Source organism: Chiroxiphia lanceolata, chromosome 7, assembly GCF_009829145.1.
Source record: "Chiroxiphia lanceolata isolate bChiLan1 chromosome 7, bChiLan1.pri, whole genome shotgun sequence".
NCBI classification, from domain to species: Eukaryota; Metazoa; Chordata; class Aves; order Passeriformes; family Pipridae; genus Chiroxiphia; species Chiroxiphia lanceolata.
Window position 1 is genome coordinate 24028016 of NC_045643.1, and position 23452 is coordinate 24051467.

General features: G+C 56.9%; 1 protein-coding gene across 5 annotated transcripts in view; it reads left to right on the plus strand.

Moving 5' to 3' along the window:
* Positions 1–23452, plus strand: part of TNS1 (tensin 1) — a 53859-nt gene that overhangs the window by 21612 nt on the left and 8795 nt on the right. The window contains exons 16-23 of one of the 5 annotated variants that reach the window (XM_032692681.1): positions 5571–7271; positions 9673–9753; positions 13269–13453; positions 13708–13846; positions 16142–16234; positions 17139–17174; positions 20505–20679; positions 21422–22290. In XM_032692681.1, coding sequence (XP_032548572.1) covers positions 5571–7271; positions 9673–9753; positions 13269–13453; positions 13708–13846; positions 16142–16234; positions 17139–17174; positions 20505–20679; positions 21422–22290 — 3279 coding nt within the window. The remainder of the gene's footprint in view (positions 1–5570; positions 7272–9672; positions 9754–13268; positions 13454–13707; positions 13847–16141; positions 16235–17138; positions 17175–20504; positions 20680–21421; positions 22291–23452) is intronic. The other 4 variants (XM_032692677.1, XM_032692678.1, XM_032692679.1 and 1 more) reach the window with 4 other exon arrangements.

Genomic DNA, 23452 nt, shown 5'->3' on the forward strand with positions numbered 1-23452 from the left:
CTCCTGCAGCTCATCCCCACTTGCGGGGCAGGGCTGGCTGAGATAGGGACTGGGATGAGCATCTCACCAGTCCAGTGAGGGGAGATCACAGCAGACCCTGAACCCCATGTGGCAAAGGTCAGGGAGTCCCAGACTCCCACAGATTGAGCTGGATGCTGATCCTGCATCTTTCCATGGGCAGAAAGCCCCTTTATGGGGTCACTGTCATTTGTTGGTCACCCGTGGGTTGGGCATCTCATGGGGTACACCTTCCCTAGTGGGGTCAAATCCTACCCCACTTATCAGGGACTGAGGCTGCCCAGGAGGGCAAGCCAGGCAGTGCAGAGGCAGAGAGCCAAATGGGCCAGGCCAGAGCTGTTAAATCCATTGCTGGAGCTGCTGGCAGGCTGCTGCTCTCCCCCCCAGATGGATCTGTCCCTGGCCAGGCTCGATGGGGACTGGGGGTCACTGGCTCTCCTCTTGCCTTCACCAGCTGACTAAAGCTGAAGGAATCTGCTTCCCCCCCGTCATTCTGCCCCTGTCTGCTGCTCTCTGCTCTGTCAGCAGCAAGGTAAGGGCTTATTGGGGTGGGCGTTTTGTGGGGCAGTGGGGACCTGGCTGGGCTTGAAGGGGATCCATAGGGAGTGTCCCCCTTGCTTCTAGTTATTCCCCATGGGAGAAATGCTGAAGCATCTACAGGCTTGGCTAGACATTTTAGCTGGAGTGTGGCTATTCCCAGGGCAGGATCTGTCCTCTGACCTGGTATTTGGGGTTGTGATGTGGGGTGGGGGTTGGGTAAGGTTTGTTCCCGCTGGGACTGGGATGCAGATAGAGAGAGACTGGCTAGTGGAAGCTCAGCCCTTTCTTTTCCCCCTTTGAACTGTCCTTGAAGTCAAAACTTGCAGCAGTGTGTATGTGTAGAGCTGGGGCTGTCTCCAGGCAGGACTGGGGAGCTTTGTATCTGCCCTGCCGCAGCCACACAGCTGAGACAAAAAATAAGGCGGAGAAGCAAGCAAACTTTGGAAGTTCTGGAAGGATACTGGCTTGGCATGTGCTACTATCTGGGAGCAAACAGGGCTGTGAGTCAGGGGGCTGGCTGGAAACACTGCTCTCATCCTGTCGTCATCCATGGGGGTATGGGAAACACACGATTGGGGGGATTAGAGTGGAAGGAGCCTCACGTTTTGCTGAATATTTTGGAACAACTGAGGAGTGGAGTCCTGAGCATGGGTTCAGGCAGGGGCCCGGACACGGGGTGGGCTTACTGTCACTTGGAGCAGTGAATTGTCAGCACCATCCCAGCATGGATTTTGCTTGGGATGGAGCAGTGTGGTCTCAGACAGCTCTGGGGTGGATGGGATCCATGCCATTCCTCCTGCCACGGGACAGGGCAGCACGCGCATCCTGCAAACAGTGCTGGCACATCCATGCTGTGCCTGTGGTGCTGGCCGGGCAGGCAAGAGGGTTGTGAAAATGGGTCAGCAGGGTCGACTGTCCATGGCTTGCTTTCCGCCCCTCTTCGGCTGTTTTTTAAGATGGAGAAACTCAAGTCTCCAGCAGGGCATTTGGGTTTGCAGACCTGGCTGGGTTTCAACATCCCATGGGGCCTGGAAGGACATCCTCACCCCGAATGGGTCACATCTTTCTGGGGACAGGTGTGATGTGTGCACGCAGGAGGCAGGCAGGGCTGGGTGTCTCAAATGAGGGTGTCATCCAGGGGGGTGATGCTCAGCGGCCCGTGGGAGGCGGGTAGGCTGTCCAGCTGTCCGGCTGTCCGTCCTGCCTAGGAAACAGTTAACGCGGCGGAGCCCTGCCCGTGGAGGAAGTAGTTAATATTCATAGCTGGAAGCTGTCTGTCTGGCTGTCCTCCCTCCATGGCTCCCACCCTCTCCGCACCTCACTGAGGTTAACTTGGGCTGGGGCTGGGGCTTGGGCGGCCCCGCCGCTCTCTACGAGCCTCTCCCCTTCCCCTCCCGCTCCTCCCTGTGATCCCTGTGTGGTCTGGCGCGGAGGGGAGCACAGCCGCACCTCCTTACTTCCAACCCATCTCCTGCCTCTGCCACCTTCGGCTCCTCCATCCTCCCCTCCGGCTCCCCGTGTCCTAAGGTTTCCCGTATCCCACCTCTTCCGGCACCCCGCCGCCGTCGGGGTGCCCCTCTCGCGGCCCCGCGGGACACGGCGCTGGGAAGGGAATAGCTCCCTCCGCGAGAGGGAAGGCAAAGCCAAAGGGACAAACGCCAACCGAAGCCAGCTCCGGGCCGTCGGCTCCTGTCCTGGACGGACACACGGAGCCGGCTGCGGACGCCGTTCGAGCTGCCACCACACCAGGTGTCCCTGGAAGGCTCTGGTGCTGGAAGGGGTGAAGGAAAGGGATTTTGCTGCCTGCTCCTTCCCTTCGCCTGTGATCCTTTCTTCCCCGTCCCTTTTGGTAAGTCCTGACTTCGTTTTTCTTTGGGCTGGGGGGTGGGTAGGGAATTTGTGGCTGTGGAGACCCATGGCTCAGGGGCTGTGGTTGCTCATTGCCGTCATATCTGGACACAGGATGAAAACAGAGTTGAGGAGGCTAAGCTCTTCTCTGTGGGATTTAACTCACACCCTTCATCCTACAAAGGGGCCCGGGACCTTAGGATCTTCCTTGTGGGCTGATGCTCCAGAGATGCAGTGGGGTCAGGGCTCTGGGTGGTGGGGACTGAAGGCAGCAGGTGGGATGCTGCTGGGGGCAGAACAAGGGGAGACATGGTGGTGCCTCAGCCTTGTCTTCTGCACCGTGCAGAACCCTGGACAGGATTTGTGCTGGTGCACGTTTCTGTATGGTGCACCCCACAGTGCGTGAAGTAGATGGCTGGGATTTTGGGGATGGGAGCTGACCCCCTTCACATTGTCATGCTTGTCCTGGACCCGTGTTTTTGCCGGGTGCTTGGCAGGGAGAGGACAGAGTGCCCTGCTGGGGCAGCGAGCCTGGCAGCAGAGCTGGGACCAGGCTAGTCTCAGCGCTTCCCCCAGCTGCCTCCTTATAGCCAGAGAAGATAGAGCTGGAGCAGAGCTGTGTCTGGGGCTGAGCCCAGGGCAAACCCAACCCACGATGAGATGGCACAGCCTGCCAGGCTGGAGCTTCTCTGACCTTCAGGATGAAATCTGACCTTGCTGGTAGCTGCAGACACTTTGCAAATGGGATCCTGGGAGCCTACTGCTTTGAGGATGGCTGCTTTGGCTAAGGCAATCTGTCCCCTCATCCCTTAGTCTTTATTTTATTCAGCTTCTCAGGTGACAAACAATAGATAGTCATATGAGTGATAGTGTGGCCTTAGGGTGGTGGAGGGGGCCTGGGAGTGGTTGTGAGTAGCAGGATTTTTCTCATGGCATCAGAGCCCAGGGGGTATGTGGGGTTGAAGACAGGATGAGCAGTCAGGTGTGGGGCAGAGCAGCCACAGGATGAGGGCTTGGCTGATGGTGGAGGTGTCACAGCCCCTTCCTTGCTTGCCACTCTGTTATTGCTCTTGGCGGGAGGGCAGCCACCGGACCCCCCATGTTCCTGCCTGGCCAAAGGGTCTAGGGAAGGTGGGACGGGGCACTCGAGGCTTTCTGCCTCTGTCATGAACTTCATTGTGCCCTATCCTGACCCCTCTTGGAGATATTTCTCTCAGCTCTCCATGGCTCTCAGTGGCCATGGGGCAGTGCATAGCCCAAAGTGCAATTAAAGCCTTTGCCATCTATTTTCTCCCTTGGCACTACATGCTTTCATTTATATTTATTTATTCCCTTTTCCTTTCTATTCCTCTACCCTATTTATCTCAGCCCCCACTCTGGCTTTTGCCCTGTTTCCCAAGACTGGCCAGCATCCATTGCTGCCATCAGATGGGAGGGCTGTGCCTTTTCCCCATCTCCAAGCAATGTCAGCCTGTCCAGCATTTACACTGCCGCTGGACATTCTTCTTTTTCCTTTCTCTCTCCATGGGGAGGGTTTCCCTCCTTCTCTCCCCCTTTTCCCCAGAATGGGAGGTGTTGTGGAGTCAAATGCTAGCAGTTCCTGGCTATACTGACTGGATGAAGGAGCTCTGAGTCTCTAGGAGAAAGTCTCATCCTTTCCTGCACTGAGTGCCCAAAGACGAGCTCACTGCTTGGTCCTGGGACATCTTCAAGCCAAAGGGAGGCTTTGGGGCTCAGCTGCCTCCTTGGGATACTGCCAGTGGAGATTCAGGAGTGGAAAATTAGCGACAAGGAGGGGGCTCTGACTTGGTAGGACTTGAGCTTGGTGTTATTGCCCCCCTCTCCCTTATGGTGAGGGGTTGGTGGTGGTGTGGGAGCTGCTGGAGTGCGGGTGTGGTGGTGTGGGACTGGTTAAGCTGTCCCGGCTCGGAAGTGTTTTGCTTGCAGATAGGACCGCTCTGATTTCACACTATCGTGTTAGGGCCGTCTTCCGTCCCTGAGTCAGCTGCCTGGCCCCCTGCCAGGGAAGAGTCATTTTTTCCTCCAAAAGAAAGTGTTTAACACTGCTTGCGGGACCTTCCAGGAAACCTCGGCAGGGAGCTGGAAAAACAAGAGTCTGCAGCCTGGTTGGTGCTGCGCTTGCTCTGGTGGGGGGGACATGGCTTGGGAACTATCCCCATTGCTCTCAGTGGCTGAGGTCCCTCTCTGTCCCCAAAATCTGTCTGCTCCACTTAGAAAGGTTTAAAAGGTGCAGCCAGTTGTGATGTTGATGCTGCCGGGGGTGATGGGAGCTGGGGGGCTCAGAACTGGAGTGCAGGATTGCTGGTGGTGATGCTGCTGTACCCTGTCTGCCCCCAAGACTTTAGGGGCTGCAGAGCCAACTGCCCACACTGGCCTTAATTCATGGCACCAGGGCCTCCCCAGGAGCAGATGCTGCCTGTTCAGGGTTGGGCAGAGGTGCTGCCTGTGTGGGAACTTTGGGGCAGATCGACCTGGCCTGAGAGTGGAAAGGGGAAGAACAGAAAGTATGGGAGCCCGGCTGTAGCCAGGGAAGAAAATGTCAAGGATGTCTGGCTGACTGGATCCATGAATCATCTGGGAGGAGAGCAGGCAGGGAGGTGGGTCTGTGGTTCGTCTGTCCTTCACCCATGGGCTGAGTACATCCATCCAGCTGGAGCTAAAAAGAACTACGAGGCCAGATCTTGACTGCTGCTGCCTGTCCTCCTATGGCCTGTGGTGCATCTTCTCCATCCTCCCTGGTCACCTCCCTGGTGCCACACGGCCTTTTGGGGCTGGCTGAGCCCTGTGGAGCAGCGATGGCTGACTGTGTGGGGAGCGCCACCCCTTGCCGGCTGTGGAGAGGAATTGCTGGGAATTATACCTGGAAACAGGGCAGGGGATATTTGGTGAATCCCAGTAGAGCAGGCGGTGCTTGCGTGCGAACTGGGGGGCTGTGGGGGTATGGGGTTGGGGGGATCTGGCTCCGATGTCTCTGCATGGTGGCGCCCATGGGATTGTGGAGGGTGCCGAGGAGACGGCGATGCTGGTCGTTAAGCATGCTGGCACACAGAAGAAATCGAAACCACCAGCTAATGGCACCCATTAGCTCCGTGCAGAGAGCCAGCAATTGATCTGGGGTCTCGTGTTCGTTTCTCCCCCTGCAGAGGTTGGGCACACGCAAGGGCCCCTGGATGGGAGCCTCTACGCTAAAGTGAAGAAGAAAGACTCCCTCCACGGCAGCACTGGTGCCGTCAACGCTGCCCGTCTCCCGCTCTCGGCAGCGCCCAACCACGTTGAGCACACACTCTCAGTGAGCAGCGACTCAGGCAACTCCACTGCCTCCACCAAGACCGACCGGACGGATGAGCCGGGGGTGACCGGGGTGCCCACTGGCCAGGCGGTGCTGAGCCCCGAGGAGAAGCAGGAGCTGGATCGTCTCCTTGTCGGCTTTGGCTTGGAGAGTGCACCGCCCATGCACAACCACGTGCCCGGCCCCGTGCCAGCACGCCTGCCCGCCATGCCAGGCCGCCACGTCGTGCCGGCTCAGGTGCACGTCAATGGGAATGCTGCAGTGCTGGTGGCTGAGCGGGAGACGGATATCTTAGATGATGAGCTGCCCAACCAGGATGGGCACAGCGTGGGCAGCCTTGGCACGCTTTCCTCCTTGGATGGCACCACCACTGCCAGTGAGACTGGCTACCAGGAGGCACCCCGGGTGGGCAGCCTCTCCTCCCTGCCCAATGGCCCCTCGAGCTGCAATGGGGCTGAGAAGCTGCTGAAGGAGGGGCTGTATGATGGCGAGCCGCTCTCCAATGGCGGCTACCCCTACAACAACCAGAACACCCTGATGGGCCACCACCTCCGTGACCCGCTGCCTTCCTTGTGGCCATCAGCATCCACTCAAGAGCACCTGACTGGCTACCCACAGCGCCCACCGGGCTCCCATGCCCCGGGCTGGCTCCAGCCCCAGCCTCTGCCGAGCTCCCAGCCCTACCTGTATGGCTATGACCACCCCGGAACCTACCGCTCCCGGTCCTTCCCAGCGGTGGACACTGCTAAATATGATGTAAACCCAGCGCTGCCCCAGGCCCCAGCTCGCAGCACAAGCAGCCGGGAGGCCGTGCAGAGGGGCTTGAACTCCTGGCAACAACAAGGAGGAAGCCGACCACCTTCCCGGCTGCAGGAGGGAGGCACGGAGAGCCATAGCCCCAGCATCTCCAGCTGCAGCCCCCAGCCCAGCCCACTGCAGATGGTGCCCCCACACAGCCACAGCATGCCTGAGTTCCCCCGGGCACCCTCTCGCCGGGAAATTGAGCAGTCCATTGAAGCCCTTGATGTCCTCATGCTGGACCTTGCACCTGCCGTCCACAAGTCGCAGAGTGTGCCTGCCACCACCCGTCAGGATAAGCCGGTGGGACCCCTGCCCTCCTCCCTCTCGACCCAGGCTGTGTCTGGCCTCTATGCCCGGCCATCTCCGCAGGTGGCCCAGCCGAGGTCTTTTGGCACATCTGTGAGCCCCGTGGTCTGTGAGCCTGGGGGCAAAGCCTATTCTCCTGGAGAGATGGACTGTGGGGTGCATGAGTATCGGGAAGCCTATTTGCCTTACAACTACCAGCTAGCACCACTGCCGGATCCGAGGAGCTACAGCCATGCTCCGGCAGGAACACAGATGGGCACTCTCCCATCAGTCAGCACCTCCTACAGTCCTGTGGGGTCTCAACAGCTCCTCACGTCCTCCCCGCCTTCCCCCACCATCCCAGCACAAATCCAGATGCCCCTCAAGGGACCGGAGAGCTATGAAGACCTGTCGAGGTCGGCAGAAGAGCCCTTGAATCTGGAGGGCCTGGTGGCCCACAGGGTGGCAGGTAGGATTCTTTGATTCCTTGGGGGGATGGGGAGGATCGCATGCCCCAAAGTGCCGGAGCCCATGGGGGTGGAATGCATGGTGGAGCTGGGGAGGAGTGATGCGGCAATGCCTTGTCCATGCCAGATCTGGGCTTGGGACTGAATCACCTGCCATGAGGGCATTCTGGGCTGCGTGGGGACAGCCTGTGCTGCTCTTCTTTGCTAAGATCCCCTCTTGCAGCTTGCCGTCTGCAGCAGCATTGCCCAGAGGTAGGAAGGGGTAGCTGAGGGTGTCAGACCTGCCCCAGTCCTCACCCCTTTAGAGTACAGGGCTGGTCTCTCCCTGGTGGCAGGACCAGTGACTGGGTCTCAGGGGGCTTGCTTTATTTTAGGGAGAATATGGCAGAATTTGGGAAGATGTTTTCATCTCTGGTGGAGGGTGTCCTGCCTGGACCCCACTTGGACATAATGCTCTCCCTGCGTGGAGCGTGCTCTGGTGTAAGATCCCAGCAGAAAACTTGCCTTTTGTTTGACGTAGCTGAGCTCATCCCTGATTTCAGCCTCTGCTCCCCCCCCCCGGAGTGCTGGGTTCAGTGCTCAGACCTCCTCCCTGAGTAGCTGGGGTGCTGCTGGAGCATGGACTAGGCTGTTGTCTGGCAGCTGAAATTCTGCCCCAGTGGCCCAGCCAGCTTGGCCTGGGGTAGTTTGAACCTGGACTTAGCCTTGGGGCAGTGGTCAGGGGCTGGGAAATGTCTTCCCAGTCCTGCCAGAGGGGTTTGGTGCTTGGCTGGGTGCAGTGCTGAGCGTTGGTTCTGTGGCTGGATGATGGCATTAGCTCTGTGCTGCGGAGGGGAAACTGCATCCTCTGATCCCCTGTCCTCCTGCAGCTCCAGCTCAGGGGCTTTGGGGACACAGGAGTGTCACAGCCCCCCGGGAAGAAGGTGCCATGGCTCTGTGGCAGCTCGGTGCCCTCCCTCCCCGCTGCTTTGGCTGCAGTTGTTGAATTGTGAAGCGACATTTGGGAAGGGCTCGGGGCTGTGGGCCAGCTCGTGATGCTGGGCTTGGCAGCTCTGTCCTTTCCAACTCTGTGCTCAGTCCAGAAACTCGCCCGGCATTAGAGGGAGGGGGAAGAGGCTTGGCTGGAAAAATCCAACAGCACCAACCTCCCAGGAGTGGGGGTTGAGTCACAGGGTGGGAGGCAGGCAGGGTGCCAGTAGCAGGGATGGGAATGAGGAGGGTCACAGAGGTGTTGGAGGAAGTTTGCATCCATCTGAACTCGACCTCAGTGATCCAGACGAGATTCACAAAGGGTCACAAGGCTTTTGCAGAGAATTTAAACAAACCTAAGAACACATGGATGCCCAAACCACACTGTGTGTCTGGACTTAATATTATAAGGAGCACATGCCTGCTCTCCCCTACCGCCCCATATAAGTATAAAAAATGGGCTGGAAAAGAGAACAGTTCTAAGGAGAGGAGGAACAGTATTTGCAGTGTGTGGGAAATGGATGTTTGATGGTGTCTACCAAAAAAAAATCCACCTCCCCAACCCTGGGGTTAGGGCCTCAGGGCTAGGCTGGTGTCACTGTCATCCTTCTGCAGCCACTGGGCTTCCCAGGGAGGAGGGAGGCATCTGTGGGATGGTCCCAAGCCTGTTGCCACCTGTCTCCACTGGAGCTGAGGTGGGGACAGCGCAGGCGGGTGGCCTGACCTCTGGCGGGAACAAGGTGTCCTGAAGCCAGTGCTGGGAGGGGACGGTTGACAGGGACAGTGGGACACAGACGGGTTTGTTTACATTCCCTGCTGCTATAAATTGCCTGCCTGTCCTAGTGCAGAGATGAGGAGCATCTCACACCTCCTCCGTTCTTGGGGAGGGAACGCTCCCATTCCCGCTTCCTGCTGATGATGGAGGGGAAGAGATGGCACAGGGCAGTGCTGGCATGCCCAGCATCTCCCCACAGAGAGGAGGTGGTCCTGTCATCTTTCAAGTCATCTTCATCTCCCAACAAGGCATTTGGGGTCATCTCTTCATGTCCCAGCCCTGAGCACCCCGTGATGGAGGGGACCTGCATGGTGCCATCCCCAAGGAAATGGTGATGGGGCATTTGTGGTGTTGCACAAGGTGGCTGGGAGCCACCACTGATTTCTCATACGGGTTTATGTGGTGCGTGGACCCAAGCAAGTTGGCTGATGGGAAAGCATCTCCAAGCAAGGACTGAGCTCCCTCAGACCCCAAGTGACCCCAGCCTCATCTGTTGGAGCCCATCTAATATTTTCTCTTCTTTTCTCTCTTTCCCTCTCTCTCCTTATCGTATCTCGTGACATTTGTCCTGTCTGCCCCTTTCTCTCTCCTTGGGGGATTGTGTCTGTCCTCTGTGATCTCCCACTCTCCTTGCATTCCCTGTCCTGGTATGCTGGCAGAGTACAACGCCAAGCTCAGGGAACTCAACAAGACCATCAAAGTCCCCCGTCCTCCTCTGAACCAGCAACGGTCCTTCTCCGGTTTGTTCATTCCACCTCCTTCCTTGTCCTCCAACCTTCCCCATTCATCATTCTCCTTCCCTCTCCTGCATTCTTCCCTCTCATCCTTCCTTCCTTTACCTCTCTTCTCTCTCCCTCCTTCCCCCTCATCCCTCTTTCCCCCCCTCTTTCCTTTTCTATCCCTGCATGCTGAGTGCTCTGTGTGTTGCATGGATGTGAAACTGAGGGAGGTTCAGGAGACCCTCCCCATGCAGGATTTATCCCCTTTCTTAGCAGAGTGATGGTCAGAGCTCCCCTTGACCTCCTCCAGGGATGGGGGAGCCCCTGGCCCTGGGTACAGACTCCCCTGCCTGGCTTTTGCATCTCATCCAAGCCTGGCACTGCTCGCTGGTGAGGTTTTCATTTCTGGGCCAGATCTGCTCCAGCCCCTCCAAGCTTTGCCCTGACCATGTCTCACCTCCTGGGTCTGCCCTGGGTGATGAGTGCTGGGGACCTGCTTGGTGCTTGTTGTGCACCCACTTGTCCCAGGGCAAGCAGGAGGAGGGAAATGGCATTGGGCTGGGGGCAAAGAGTGGGGTGGGGAGTCACCAGCTTTCTGTGTGACTTTTGTCTCTCTGCTGGCACCCTGCATTTCTCCCCAGGAGGACCAAAGAGATTCGAACCCTCCCAGTCCTCAGCACAGAGTAAGTTATTTTGTTGTGCCCAGGTGGAGTGATCAGGCTGGGAGGTGGGGAGTGGTAGACGTGTCTGTGTCTGGCAGGATGGAATGAGCTGGGCTCTGACAGGGAGCAGTACAGCACACTGGGTGCTGTGTGTCCCTGTCTGACTTTAACTGCTCAGTGCCACATCTCGAGGGCTTTGTCCGGAAGTAGTTCCAGCATCTCATGGCCCAAAAGCAGCTGCCTCGTGATTTGTCTTAGAAACCTGGCTTCCTAGCTGCAAAATGAGCTGGGTTTGTCATCCTCCTTCCCTTGCTGTTGTGCCCCTGCCCTTCACCAGCCCTAGAGCTGTACTGAGTCCAAGGGCAGTGGGTTGGTACCAAATTAGGGACTTAAATGAGCAGCAGAAGGGGTGACAGTCCCACAGGTGTTGGGTGTGAGGGTGAGGAGTGGGATGCAGGCTGCTGCTCCCTCTTTATGAAGGGGAATCTCATATCCCGCAGCTGGCCAGGGCATTCTTGAGACAGTGACAGTACCATGGCTAAGGGAGGCTGTGTGTCTGCTGAGGGGGCACAGCAAGTGAGAGAAAGTAGAGTTTGTTTTTCAAGCATAGTTTCCAGCCCATAAATCACCCAGGGGGTTGGGGGAGCCATGCTCAGAGCCTGGGTTTCCTCCAGGCTTTGCTCCGGGCGGCCTGTGAAGTTTCCCACTCTCAGCTCCTGAACAATGAGTCCCTTTTTTCCCCTCTCCTCCCTCCCCTCTCTGCGGCCCCGGCCGCTTTCCATGTCTGGGGAGTGGAGCAGCCAAAGCTTGGTGAGTTCCTTAGTATCCCAGTGGGCCAGATCCAGCACCCTGCTGCTATGTGACACGCAGCCCTGGGGATGGAGCAGGGGGACCTCCGCTGTAGATGTGTAAAGTGCACTGATAGCCAGGCTCCGGCAGTCTGCTGTTAGGGCTTCCCAAATGGAAAATGCAAAGCAAGGCAGCCATGCACAGCTTGAGGAGGCAGTCCCTGCCTCTGTGAAGTGCTTGGGCCCTACAGCTCACTTTAGGATGGGCTGGGTATACAGGAGAATCCACAGTGCACAAAGTGGAAGGGAAAAAAGAAAATATAAGAGTTTGCTTTGTTGTTCTCCAACATCTTGTTTCTCCATATGCTTACAACTTTGAGCTTCACTCCCTTACAGTGGAGGGCAGGACAAAAGATATAGGGTGACCCTATACAATGCTGCCAATGCCTGCAAGGCAGCTTCTCAGGGACCTTCTCTGTCTCCTTGTTCCCTCCCCGGGTCTTTTTAATGGCCGTGCCCCATGCCGGCGAGCACCTGCAGAAGGGATCGGGAGTTGTGTTTCAAAGCTGCTCTTAGTGGAATTTTCCAGGCCGCCTCCGCGACTGGAGCCAGCCCCGTTGGCTCGCGTCCCCCGCCTCGCGGCCTGGCCTCCTCTCCCCCCGAGCCGTGATTTTATTGTTGTTGCCATTCACTGGGCTGATTATTTAGAAATGCATCCAGGCCACCTCCTTCCCTTCTGTGCTCCCAGCCCTTTCCCCACTTGCAGCCCTTTCCCCAGGGCCAGGAAAACTCTGGTGAGGGTGCCGAGTGGTGAAGAGGGGAGGTCAGCGGGCGTGAGGCGTAGGTCCTGTGTGGAACCCCGGGGAGCGAGGGGAAGCAGCTGATGGCTGGTTTTCCTCCGCCAGCCCGTGGGAAAGGAGTTGGTGTTTGAAAAGTGCATTTCCTGGAGCGTGATACTGGCCTCTCTCTTTCTTTTTTTCTCCTTTTTCTCTTTTTTTCTTCCCTAATATGCTGATCAAGGAGAGTGTGAGTGCTCTCTGGCTCTGCGGAAAAGGTGAAGGGGACAGTGCTGTCATCTCTGTTAGTGGGGATGAGTGAGTCTCAGGGAGGTGCAGGAATCTCACGGGGCTCTGAGCTGTGCCTGTGATGTTCTGTGGCATTCTTGGGCACTGAACCTGGCACCATTGTCCATGAGGCCTGATTAACCTCTTCATCAGGCGAGATTGAGTAGAGAGTGTGTTTGGGCCCTGTTAGGTGCTGGGAGAGTTGAGCCCCCTTGCCCTGTGCCAACTTTTTCCCTGTTCCTCAACTTTACCCCAGCCAACGGGGATCTACCAGACTGCACAGCCCAAGAAACCCATTGTCCTGTGGTGACTTGCTCTCTCTCTTCTTCCTCCCAGGCTGCAGGCGTTGGTGGCTCATACCACTGGGGTCTGGGGAAGGAGATCTGGGGGTAGACGGAGAGGAGATGCTGATCTCCCCTTTTAGAAAGGCTTTGCACTGGAGACAGGAGATCAGAAGTGGTTTGTTGGGGTTCCTGCACCACACCTCTGTTGGGTTCTTTCTTCTTGACTCAGTGCTCCCTCTGCCTTGAGGACTCAAAAACCAGGCTTTTTCTGCTGCTGTGGTTGAAGCCACATCTGGCTGTGGGAGCAGGGATGCAGCTGAATACAGCTGTCCTAGTGCTGGGGGATTCAGTCCTTTCCCAGTGTGATGCTGTCAGGAGGTCCTGCTGCTCCCCAGCTCTGCAGGGCTGGGCTCTCTGGGCTATTGTCAAGGTGCTCTTGCCCCTGAGAGCCTATTTGTGCTTGGGAGGGCTAGTGCAGCAATTCAGCCATTAGCACAATCCTGCCTTGCTTTCTGGCCTGGTCCAGGGCCACCACTGTAGGGTGTATCTGCTCTAGCTCATAACTGCTTATGCTGGTCTGGGGGTTAGGTGCAGGTGAGTCCTGAAGCTGCTATCTCTGCTGGGCAGAGTCCCTTCTGCGCACATAGTCCTGGGGAGATCTCTCTGGGGCATTTCCTGCTGGTCCCCATCTCAGCTGGCAGCTCTTCACCCATCTCCAACCCTGTGCTTGCCCTGCAGGGGTGCAGTCCCGGGAGAAGTCTCCTCCTGCGGAGGAGAGTGCTGTCCCTGCCCGCAAGCGGACCCCCAGTGACAGCCACTATGAGAAGAGCTCACCAGAGCCCAGCTCGCCTCGCAGCCCCACTGTCCTCTCACCTGAGGTGGTCAGCACCATCGCAGCCAACCCTGGAGGGAGGCCCAAAGAGGTGCGCTGGGGTGGGGGAATGCTGGGTGGGGGGGGGTTGGCTGTCTGGGCGCAGATGACTCCAGGGAGGGGGAAGGCTTAGTCAGCATTCATAGCATCCATAGAATTGGAGAACTGTGATGCTGTTTGTGGTAGTGGTGGTGGTGATGGCTAGCAGGCAGGAGGTGCAACCCTTCCCTCTGTCCCCTTTGCCCTCTCCTCGGGGGTTGTGCCCATCATAGGGACAGGACTGACCCTTTCTCCTGCTCTCCCCAGCCTCACCTTCACAGCTACAAGGAAGCCTTCGAAGAGATGGAGGGTGCCTCCCCCACCAGCCCACCCTCCAGCGGCGGTGAGATTTCTCCCCCCACCCCAGCCTTCCCCGTCTCACCACAAACCCCTTACTCCAGCACCTGTAAGTGCCTTGGCTCCGGGAGCACAGGGGCTCAGTGGGTGGCTCTGGGCAAGCCAGAAATTTGCCAAGGGTCAGACAGCTCCAGGCTCCAGACACCCACCGCCATGTTAACCGCTCCCCCTCTCCATCCTCCTCTCTCCTCCACATCCCATTACTCCATGCTGCCATCAGCATCCCACTTCCTTCAGCATCCCATGCTTTGCACATTCCTATTTGCTTTTTTCTGCTCTCCACTCACTGGGGTGTTTTTTGGATGGGATTTCAAGGTGGGATGAGGAGAGGGGCATGCTTTCGCTCCATCCTGGTCCTGCATCTCCCCATCTTTCCTGCCGGCATGACAAGAAGGGAAGCAAGACCACGGTAGCAGGCGAGTGGGAGGTACTGAAGATCAGGAGGGCAGACTCACACATCATACCACTTCTTGCTTGCTGTTTCAAGGGCAGGAGGGGGAAAAAGGCTAGGATGCATGTCCTTTGCATGCAGCTTCTCCCTGCGTTATCTCTCCTTTCTGACTAACCCTGACTGCAGTAGCGGTGGGTTTGTGTGGACTGGGTTTGTGTGACCAGCTTGAACGACGAACCCTGATGAGCAGCCGCACGTTGGCACAGCATGACACAGGCTGGGCCAGTGCAATGGAGCAGCCAGTCAACTGGGAAACCCATTAAAAAGATGGCAGCCCCCTACATCCCCTTTAAAACGCTTTTGTAGGCTGAGGGCTGAGGGATGCTGTAGGGCTGGGGATGCTTGGGCTGAGCACAGCCCCCTCTGATGCCATGTCCTGGTTGCAGCTGGGGCCACCTGCCCCCCATAGCTGAGCCCATGGGGCCTGGGGCTGTTTTCTTCTGTACTGTTGCTCTTCCTTCCCTGCAACCCTCTGTTGTTTGAGCTCTGTCTCATGGGATGCAGTGACTGGAGTGTGGGAGCGTCCCCAGGGTGCTTGGCAGCTCGGAAATGGCCCTGTTGTTCCTGAGGACTGAGAGCTCGGCCCTGGGGCAGCAGCAGCTCCTTTGGCAGTGGGACAGTGGCTTTGGAGGATGAGTCACTCGCAGGGGTGACAGGAACAGCCTGGCTGGGGTCATGGCTTTGAGGCAGTGCTGCTTAATGAGCGCCAGCTAGGGAAGCCTGGGAAACTTGAAGTTGCAGCTTTTGGGTGTCGTCAAAGTGCCCCTGGGGGATACAGGAGCAATTCCCCTCCATGGGCAAATAGTGGTCCTGGGAGAATTCCCTGCCCTGGAGGACCCAGCTGCTCATCAGCCAGCTGAGGTGTGAGCCGACATTGAGGCTTGCAGTCAGCTGGATTTAGGGAAATCAGACACCGACTGGGGAAGGTGCTGCCATCTTGGTTTCCCAGGGACTTAGCTGCTTGGCTGCTCCAGCCCCAGGCTGCTGGGGGGACCTGGCCACAGGGCGAGGATCTGGCTTTCCCTGGAGCTCCCACCACCCACTGCCTCCCAGCCTCGCCGCAGGCCCCGTACCTGTGCCACTGGTCGGGGATGTTCAAACACTGCTGGAGGCTCATGGCCTTTGGTCCCTCTTGCTGAAGTTGATGCCCTGTGGTTTCCCCTGATGTGGGAAAATGCAGCATCAGGGAGATGGTGTAAACCCAGGAGGTAGGAGGGGAGAGGAGGTGCAATCTGCCTGGGGAGGTCTACCCTGCCCTGTGAAACCCCACCGCCATCCATACCGTAGCCATACATACATATGCAGCCCCTCCTGGTATGTATGTATGAGTACAGGAGTGCAGACCTCATGTGTACATTGCCACCCCTCTGTGTGTACATCTTCACCCACTCACTGAGCTGGTCTGGAGGACAGGGTTCTTTTGGCAATCCTTCTGGCCCTTTCATGGGGGTGATGAGCTGCTCCAGCACAGCTGGGTTCCAGCTCATCCAGATATGGGTATTGGCAGAGAGGAGTTCAGGTGTGGGAGAGCTGGGCTGGGGGAATGGCTGCTCACACAGGGGGAATGAAAGGGGCTTCAAGCCTTTGTGGGGACAGTGCTGGGAGATGGACCTCTCCTGGTGGGGAGAGGTCTGCCCCCTTTCTCCATCCTGCCAGGCTTGTGATAGGGCAGGGTGCTTGTTCCCAGTTGCATCCTGCCCTGTGTCCTCTCCAAAATGGGGAGGGAGGTCAGTGTCCATCCCCAGAGTGTTGCTTCATATAAGGGCATCTACTCTTCCTTGAAGCCAGTGGGTGGGATGGGTTATGGGGCTCTGAACCCATCGCAGTTCCAGCCTTTCTGAAGCTTCATTTCCCACCCCTCCACTAATGTTCTTGTGTCCACTGTGCCTACAGTGCGTTCGCCCCCTGGCCTGGCCAAGACCCCACTCTCGGCACTGGGGCTGAAACCCCACAACCCAGCTGAGATCCTGCTGCATCCAGTGGGAGGTGAGTGTGGGCTTGGGGGCTGCAGTTTTTTTGGAGGGGCATCTGTGAGGGTTCTCCTGGAAGGGTCCCCTGTCTGGAGAAGGCACTTCTGCCTCCCTTTTGGGGCCAAGTGGCTGTGGGAGTCCTTGTCAGCTTTTGTGGGGACTCTGGGACTGTGTAAGGGTAGGAGATGTTGGTGCTGCCCTGAGGGCTCAGCACAGAAGGGTTCAGTGGTGAAGGGAAGAAAAACCTTGTCCTGTTTCCTGCCCAGGCCCATATTCTTCCCTCTCTCACCCCCTCCATTCCTTCTCCTCTCTAGCACAGCTGGAGACAGTTTGCTCTCTGGGAGCTGAGCCTGTCAGCCAGAACAGTATCCAGAGCTCTTTCCATCCTGGACATCAGTCCTTGTGTGTAAAGGCCCTGCTGTCCTGGGGACGTGTCCTGGAGTAGCCTGGCAAGCCAGACCTTGCTGCTCCCCAGCACACAGGGCCCCTTCCTGAACCATCTCAAGGCTGAGTGTAACCTCCCTAAACCTGTCTGAGCCTGGGGGTCACAGCTTGGTTGAGCCCACCCATCAAGAACCTTCTTGCTCTGCCCTCAAGGGCAACCTTATGCTTTTTTTGGTGCTTGCTGGGCTTCTTGAAACAGCCCATTGGTTGCTCTCTGCTGCATTGTTCCCTCTTCCCCATCTGAAGCCAACCCCCTGGGTTTTGGACAACATCTGCTGAGGTGAACCATGGCGGTGTCTGGGGCCTGGGATCCAGTTTGGAGCACAGTGTTGGGAAGGTGTAGGGCTCTCCTATGTGTTCTGTGTGCCCCTGCCCAAGCAAGGCAAAGCTGCTTAACTCTGATTTCTCTTTCTGTCTTGCACCTCTCTTCTTCCTCCTCTTCCTGCTCCCATCACACCTCTGTCCCTCCATCTCAGAGCTAGAAGGGGAAGCGGGCGGTGACTCTGAAGAAGGTAAGAAAAGCTTTTCTTTCTCTGTCTCTTCCTCACTCAACCTCATTGTTGGGACTGTCACTCAGAGCAGCCTCTGGTGTCTGTGCCAGCAGCCTTCCCTTGCACTGTCCTTCAGGGATGTAAGAGCCTGAGTCTTGTCTGTCCAGCTCTCTTTTGAGGAGGGGCGCATCATGCCTTGTGTCATGGTAGGATTTGCCAATGTCCAAGTTGGACCTGAAGGTCTGTCATGTTGGGTGGCAATCATCCATGGGGACTGAAAGCTCTTTGTCAGTGTGTGGCATCCTTACCAGTGGCACTCTGGGGATGCTGGCACGTTGCGGCCAGCTTTGGATGAGCCTGGTGGGGTGCTGGGAGAAGCAGCGCCAGTTTTAGTCTCCTGCCCTCCCCTTCTGGCTTTGCTTCTGCTGTTCAGAGGGAAAATAAACCAAAGTGCAGCACAAAAGGTCAGCAGGCGCAGAGGCCACCAGTGTGTTGCCGGCTCAGCCGACTGGGCAGCGGCACAGCACCAGCAGCTGGTGCACGTCTTCTGCTGACCAGGCAGCTGCCCAAATATCCCCCACCTCTCCTGTCTCCAAGTTGCACCTTTTTGGGGATGCCAAGGATGGGGCTGAGCTCGGGTGTCAACTCAGGATTGGCTGTACTGATGCAGGATGCACTGTGGGATGTGGGGTGGCAAGTCTCTGGGGGTGGAAGCTTTAGGAGTGGCTGTGATTCCCCAGAGTGCTGCCTGCTAGATAACAGTTGTTGTGTGGTTTTGCTTTCTTCTTTTATGAATTTTTGGGCCCTCAGGGCTGAGATGAGGAACTGTATGTTCAGGATGGGTTTTGAGGAGAGAATGTCTCTTCTTGGTGAGTGAGGTCCTTCCTGTGGCCCTGGGAGCTGTCAGCATTTCTCCTCAGAAGTTCCTCAAAAGGCACACAATCCGAATCTGAACATTGCATAGTACTGGAGAAAGTGTTTGCTTGAAAAAAATGTTCTACTTCCAGAATTAATTTTTCAGTGATGGCTTCTTGGATACTTTAAAGGAGGAAAAGCTGGGATAAAACCAGGATTTTCCTTCCTGAGTTCCCCCAGGCTTTACCATATCTGTCCAGCTTTAAGCCTCCAAAAACCTAAACATTGCCTCTCCTCTCCTTCCCACCAAACCCTCAGGAGCTCAAGCTGTGCTGCTTCTCTGTTCCCTTGCATGGTGGTTGACTCTCAGGCAAGGATGTCCAGTGACCCTGCACTGCCCAGGCTGAGTAGCCACAATGAGCCTCTTGCTCTACTTCATTCTCTAATAAAATTATGTATTTTGGGGGTTGAATCTACAGTTCTGAGAAGGGACTGGTGTTCTGGCTTAACAAAGCTCTGGCTTAGGACCCTCTGCTCCCAGCCACACACTCCAGGAGGATCTCTGCCCCTCTGTGCTCTGCTCAGCAGATCCCAACCTACATGGCTGGGCTGTGCATGGGGCTGGGGGATGCTCTGGCAGCACGAGAGCTTGGGATCTGGCTGCCACCTCTGAGGAGGCTTTAAAACAGACTGGCACAGATTCAGCGCTTGGCCAGCCCTGCTCAGATTTGGGATTCCCGAACAAATGCCCACCTCCCTGGTGACTCACAGCTTCTCTATTCTCCCATCCATCTCCAAGAAAACACAAGGAGGCAAGATTGGATTTTTCAACCTAAAAAAATCCTGCCTGAAACTTGCTAGCTTTCTTTTTCCTTCTTTTTACCCCTATTGAACCAAATGTCTGTAACGTGTGCCCATGGTCACACACCTCATTGTGACACTCCTACGCTGTCCCCCTTCCCTGAGGCTGAGGCCCCTGCTCCTGCCTGCTTCAGCCCCCTCGTTTTCAGGAGGGGATGGCATTTTCACAGCCTTTTGGTCTTAACCTCTTGCAGACTGACTCATATGTACTGTCTGGCTAATTTTAGTCTGGGCTGGGGAGCAGGGGAGGGGAAAAGTGAGTAGCTATGAAATTAATTTAATTACCTAAGCTGTGATGAATTTCTTGCAGCTGCCCTGGACGTCCTCCTGGGCAGTGCCTCATCCCTGTCACTCAGGATGTCCTGCCTTGGATGGTGGTACCCAGCCTGTGTTGAGGGTCCATCATCTGGTTTTGGCTCAGATCTTTCCTGAGGTGGTTCAGCAGGGCTGGGCAGGGAGATCAGCCTGAGGGATGGACTCCTCCTCCCCTGTGTACAGACAGATGATGCTGTGGGGGAAGGAGGGGGACCTATGACAGTCTTTTTCCTTACATGCCCCTGCTCCGGCACTGAATGTGGAGCTGTGCATTGGCGTGGCTGCCTGTGAGCAGGCCAGCTTGCTGGAAGGCTTAGCCAGAGCCCAGCTGTTATTACTAATAATAATAATGTTTGTCATGCTAATTACAACTGCAGAGCTGCTTAGGCATGGCCAGCCTGGAGTTCCTGGAGCTGGAGACCTGCAAGGTTGCCTGGCCCATAGCATTTGATGCCAGTGGGTCTTGCATAGGGCACGTATTTTCCAGCTGAGGTGTGACATGGCTGCAGGACATGGGGAAATGGGGCTGAAGCTGCAGCCCTTTCTTCTGGTGCAGGTTTTGGGGAGGCCTGGAGACTGTGACAGCTGTCATAGGGGTGGGGATCAGCCTGGATGGAGTAGGAGGCAGGGGGAAAGGTATAACAGAGGGCTGGGTCTGGCATCTGCTGGTAATGGCCAACCCAGCCTGCTGCTCCTGGCACGGGACAGCTTGGCAACTCCAAAGGAAAATTGCTTTTCTTGATTGTGTTCATGGGCTCTGGTTTCAAGCTGGGCTGGGAGTGAGAGTGTTGGATGCTGCAGTGGAAATAGTTGGAGTTGCCCTATGGTCTGCTGTTGGAGATGGCTGGCAGAGGTGGGCCACAGAGGGCAGGGACCACAGGGTATCGTCATCAGTCCTGTGTGAGTCAGCGCAGTCTGGGCAGAGTCACTGACTCTATTTTTAGAGGCTGTGGATGAGCAGGGAGCAGGATGTGTTCTGTGTGGCATCCTGGGTGGGAGGGACGCTGAATCAGAGCAGGGTGGAGGGGCTGTGGCATGGGAAGGGATCATGTGCTCTGGTTCCCTCAGGGAAAGGGGTGGGTATGACCCCCTTCCCTTTGCCCTGGCTGGGGTCTTCAGCATTCTGGAAGCATCTTAAAAGTCCAGATGAGCCAAATGTGTTTTTACACAACCCTTGATGGAAGAGATATGAGGGAAATGTTCAGCTGGAGGAGCTCAGCTCAAGCACCTTCACTGGTGTGAAATGTGGATACTGGAAGGTGTGGCCCCCTTCCCATCCAAGCTGTGGGCTCATCTGTTTCTGCTTCTCTTTTGCCACAGAGCCCAGGAGCTATGTCGAGTCGGTGGCCCGCACAGCCACGACAGGCAGGGGAGGGACCCTGCCGGCTGCCCAGCCTGGGGGCTCAGAGGTGCCCACCAGGAATGGCACCTTGTCCAACTCCTTCATCGCCCCCAGCCCCGTCTCCACCAGCAGCCCCATTCACAGCGTGGACGGGTAAGACAGTGGGTGCAGGTCGCGGGGACTTGTGGCACAGGGCTGAACTCTGCCTGGTGCCAGGCTTAGAATCACAGAATCATTAAGGTTGGAAAAGACCTCCAACCAAACACCACCAAGCCAACTAAACCAGAGCACTAAGTGCCACATCCAGCTATTTCTTGAACACCTCCTGGGATGGTGCTTCCTCCTACATTGAAACTGCCTTTGGAAGGACCGTCATCTCTCCACACAGGGTTTGGGGATCCTGGCCATCCATTCGCCTCAGTGCCCTGAAAACAGAAGTCTAGGTCACTGCTGGTCACTGGGAACCTGGCCCCTGGGGTGGGAGGAGAGATGGGGCCCCTAGCCCTGGGTTAGGCTTAACATTGGTCCTTTGTGGTGAGATGGAACCATTGTCCCTGTCCCCTGTCTACCCTGCCCACGGAGTGTTCTGCACCTGCCCAGCCTGCCAAACCTTGCAGGGCAGAATGAATCACGCGTTTTGCTGGGAGCAGAGCTGCAAAAAGACTCTGCCTCCCAGAAAGTCATATTTTGAGATGGAATAGGGATGCACAGTAGAACTAAGGCTGCTTCTAGTTGCTTTCATGGCAGGACCCACCCCACTGTTTTACCTCTGAAGAACCGAGCAACTGACTTGCTCTGTGCCTCAGTTTCCCTTTGCCCCACTTGCAGGAGGGTGCCAGCCAGCAGCAGGAATGAGCAGTATAGTTGAATCCTCCTTTTCTTCATCTCTCCTCAGGGCCTCCCTCCGCAGCTACCCGTCAGAGGGCAGCCCCCACGGCACAGTTACACCTCCCCACACCTCGGTTGAGCCTGCGTACCGGTCACCTGTTGGCTCGCAGATGCCCTCTGCTCACAGCAGCTATCAAAACTCGTCTCCATCTTCCCTTGCAATGGTCCAAGGGGGGGTCCCAGGCTCGACATACAGCAGCCCCGACTACCCCGATGGCCGAGCCGGCATCCAGCTGGAACCCCAAGCTCGGCCACAGCCACAGGTTAACGTGGTGGGGGTCCATGCCCTGCCAGGGAGCCCTCGCACCTTGCACCGGACAGTGGCTACAAATACACCACCCAGCCCTGGCTTTGGGCGAAGAGCCATCAACCCCAGCGTGAGCGGAGCTCCTGGCAGCCCTGGGCTGGGCAGACATGCTGTTGCAGCCCATGGCAACCTGGTGGCCCCACCGGGGAGCCCCAGCCTGGCCAGGCATCAAATTGCAGCAGCCACCTCCCCTGGCAGCCCCCTGTATGGCTACTCCAGCCCAGAGGAGAGGCACCTGACGTTGTCTCGGCAGAGCAGCTCCTCTGGCTACCAGCCTCCCTCCACGCCGTCCTTCCCTGTCTCACCGGCGTACTACCCTGGCACGAGCACACCGCACTCCTCCTCCCCGGACTCGGCTGCCTACCGCCAGGGCAGCCCCACACTGCAGCCCGCACTGCCTGAGAAGCGGCGGATGTCAGCTGGGGACCGCTCCAACAGCCTCCCCAACTATGCCACTGTCAATGGCAAGGTGTCCTCACCCCTCTCCAGTGGCATGTCCAGCCCCAGTGGTGGGACTGCTGTCGCCTTCTCCCACACTCTGCCGGACTTCTCCAAGTTCTCCATGCCAGGTATGGGATGCCCTCAGAGGTCCCTGTATCCTACCACCCTGCCCAAGGCTCTCCCCTCCTCCTCCTTTCCGGCCAGTGGGGAAGGGATTTCAGCCATGTCCTGATTTACCCCTCCTGTCCATCTGCAAACCACCGGCACTCCTGGGGCTTGGGCCATTTCCTGCGCTTTCTGACAAATCCAAACAGGAAAAACACCAACTGGCATTGCTGGTGTAAACAGTGCCCAGAGATGTGTATGGGGAGATCAAAGCTCCTGGAGATGACTTTTCTCTGATGTGGGGATGCGCTGACCTCTGGCCCCATTCCCGGTGGCCTTTACCCCACTGAGACCCCTCTGTGGCGCTGCCTCCTCATTTCAAATGGTGTGCAGTGCCCCAGGTACCACCGTGCCTGGAACACCTTTGCTAGCTCCCATTACAGGACACCTTGGTGACGCCAAGATCAGGCTGATAGGACCGGGGGAATAAAGCTTTGGGCAGCAGTGGCTCTGACTGCTGGGCCTGTTTCACTGCTGAGCAGGCAGCCCTTTGTGGGCACACTGGCACCTGTCCTGTCTTGTGACTCCTGTGGCCAGGGATCTTTCCCAGTGGGGAAGCATGAGCAATTAAAAACCGTAACAATTAATGAATGACCTGAAGAGGGGAGCGGGCCCCCCGCCTCTCTGAAGATGACCAAATAGCTGAGGGTTGATAACATCTCCAGCAGAAATGCTATCCAGCCCTCTGGGTTGGTTGCTTGGTGGTTTTTGGAAAGCAGATGGTTGGAAGTGTTGCCTGAGTGAATGACAGCTTCACGGCCAGAGCACAAGCTCCCACTGGGAGCTGTGCCACTGATGGACACTGAATGAGGTACGGTCAGGCTGGGGCTAGGGTCAGGCTTTGCTCAGGGTAGGTCGACCTATCCAGTTCCTCTGCAGGGAGCAAAAATAAGGGAAGAAATTTATTTTTATGATCTTTGGCCCAAATCTTGAACATTAGAGAGCAGTGAAGGTCCTTTGAAGTCAGAGGATCCCCCAGCACCCTCTGGACATACCTCTTTCCTCCAACAGCTTTTATTTCACCTGGCCAGCTTCCTTTTAAATGATGAATTCCCATTTTGTCTCTGGCTGTGTGCCAGAGAGGCTCATCCAACACAGCCCTTGGAGGGCCCGTGTGCTTGGATT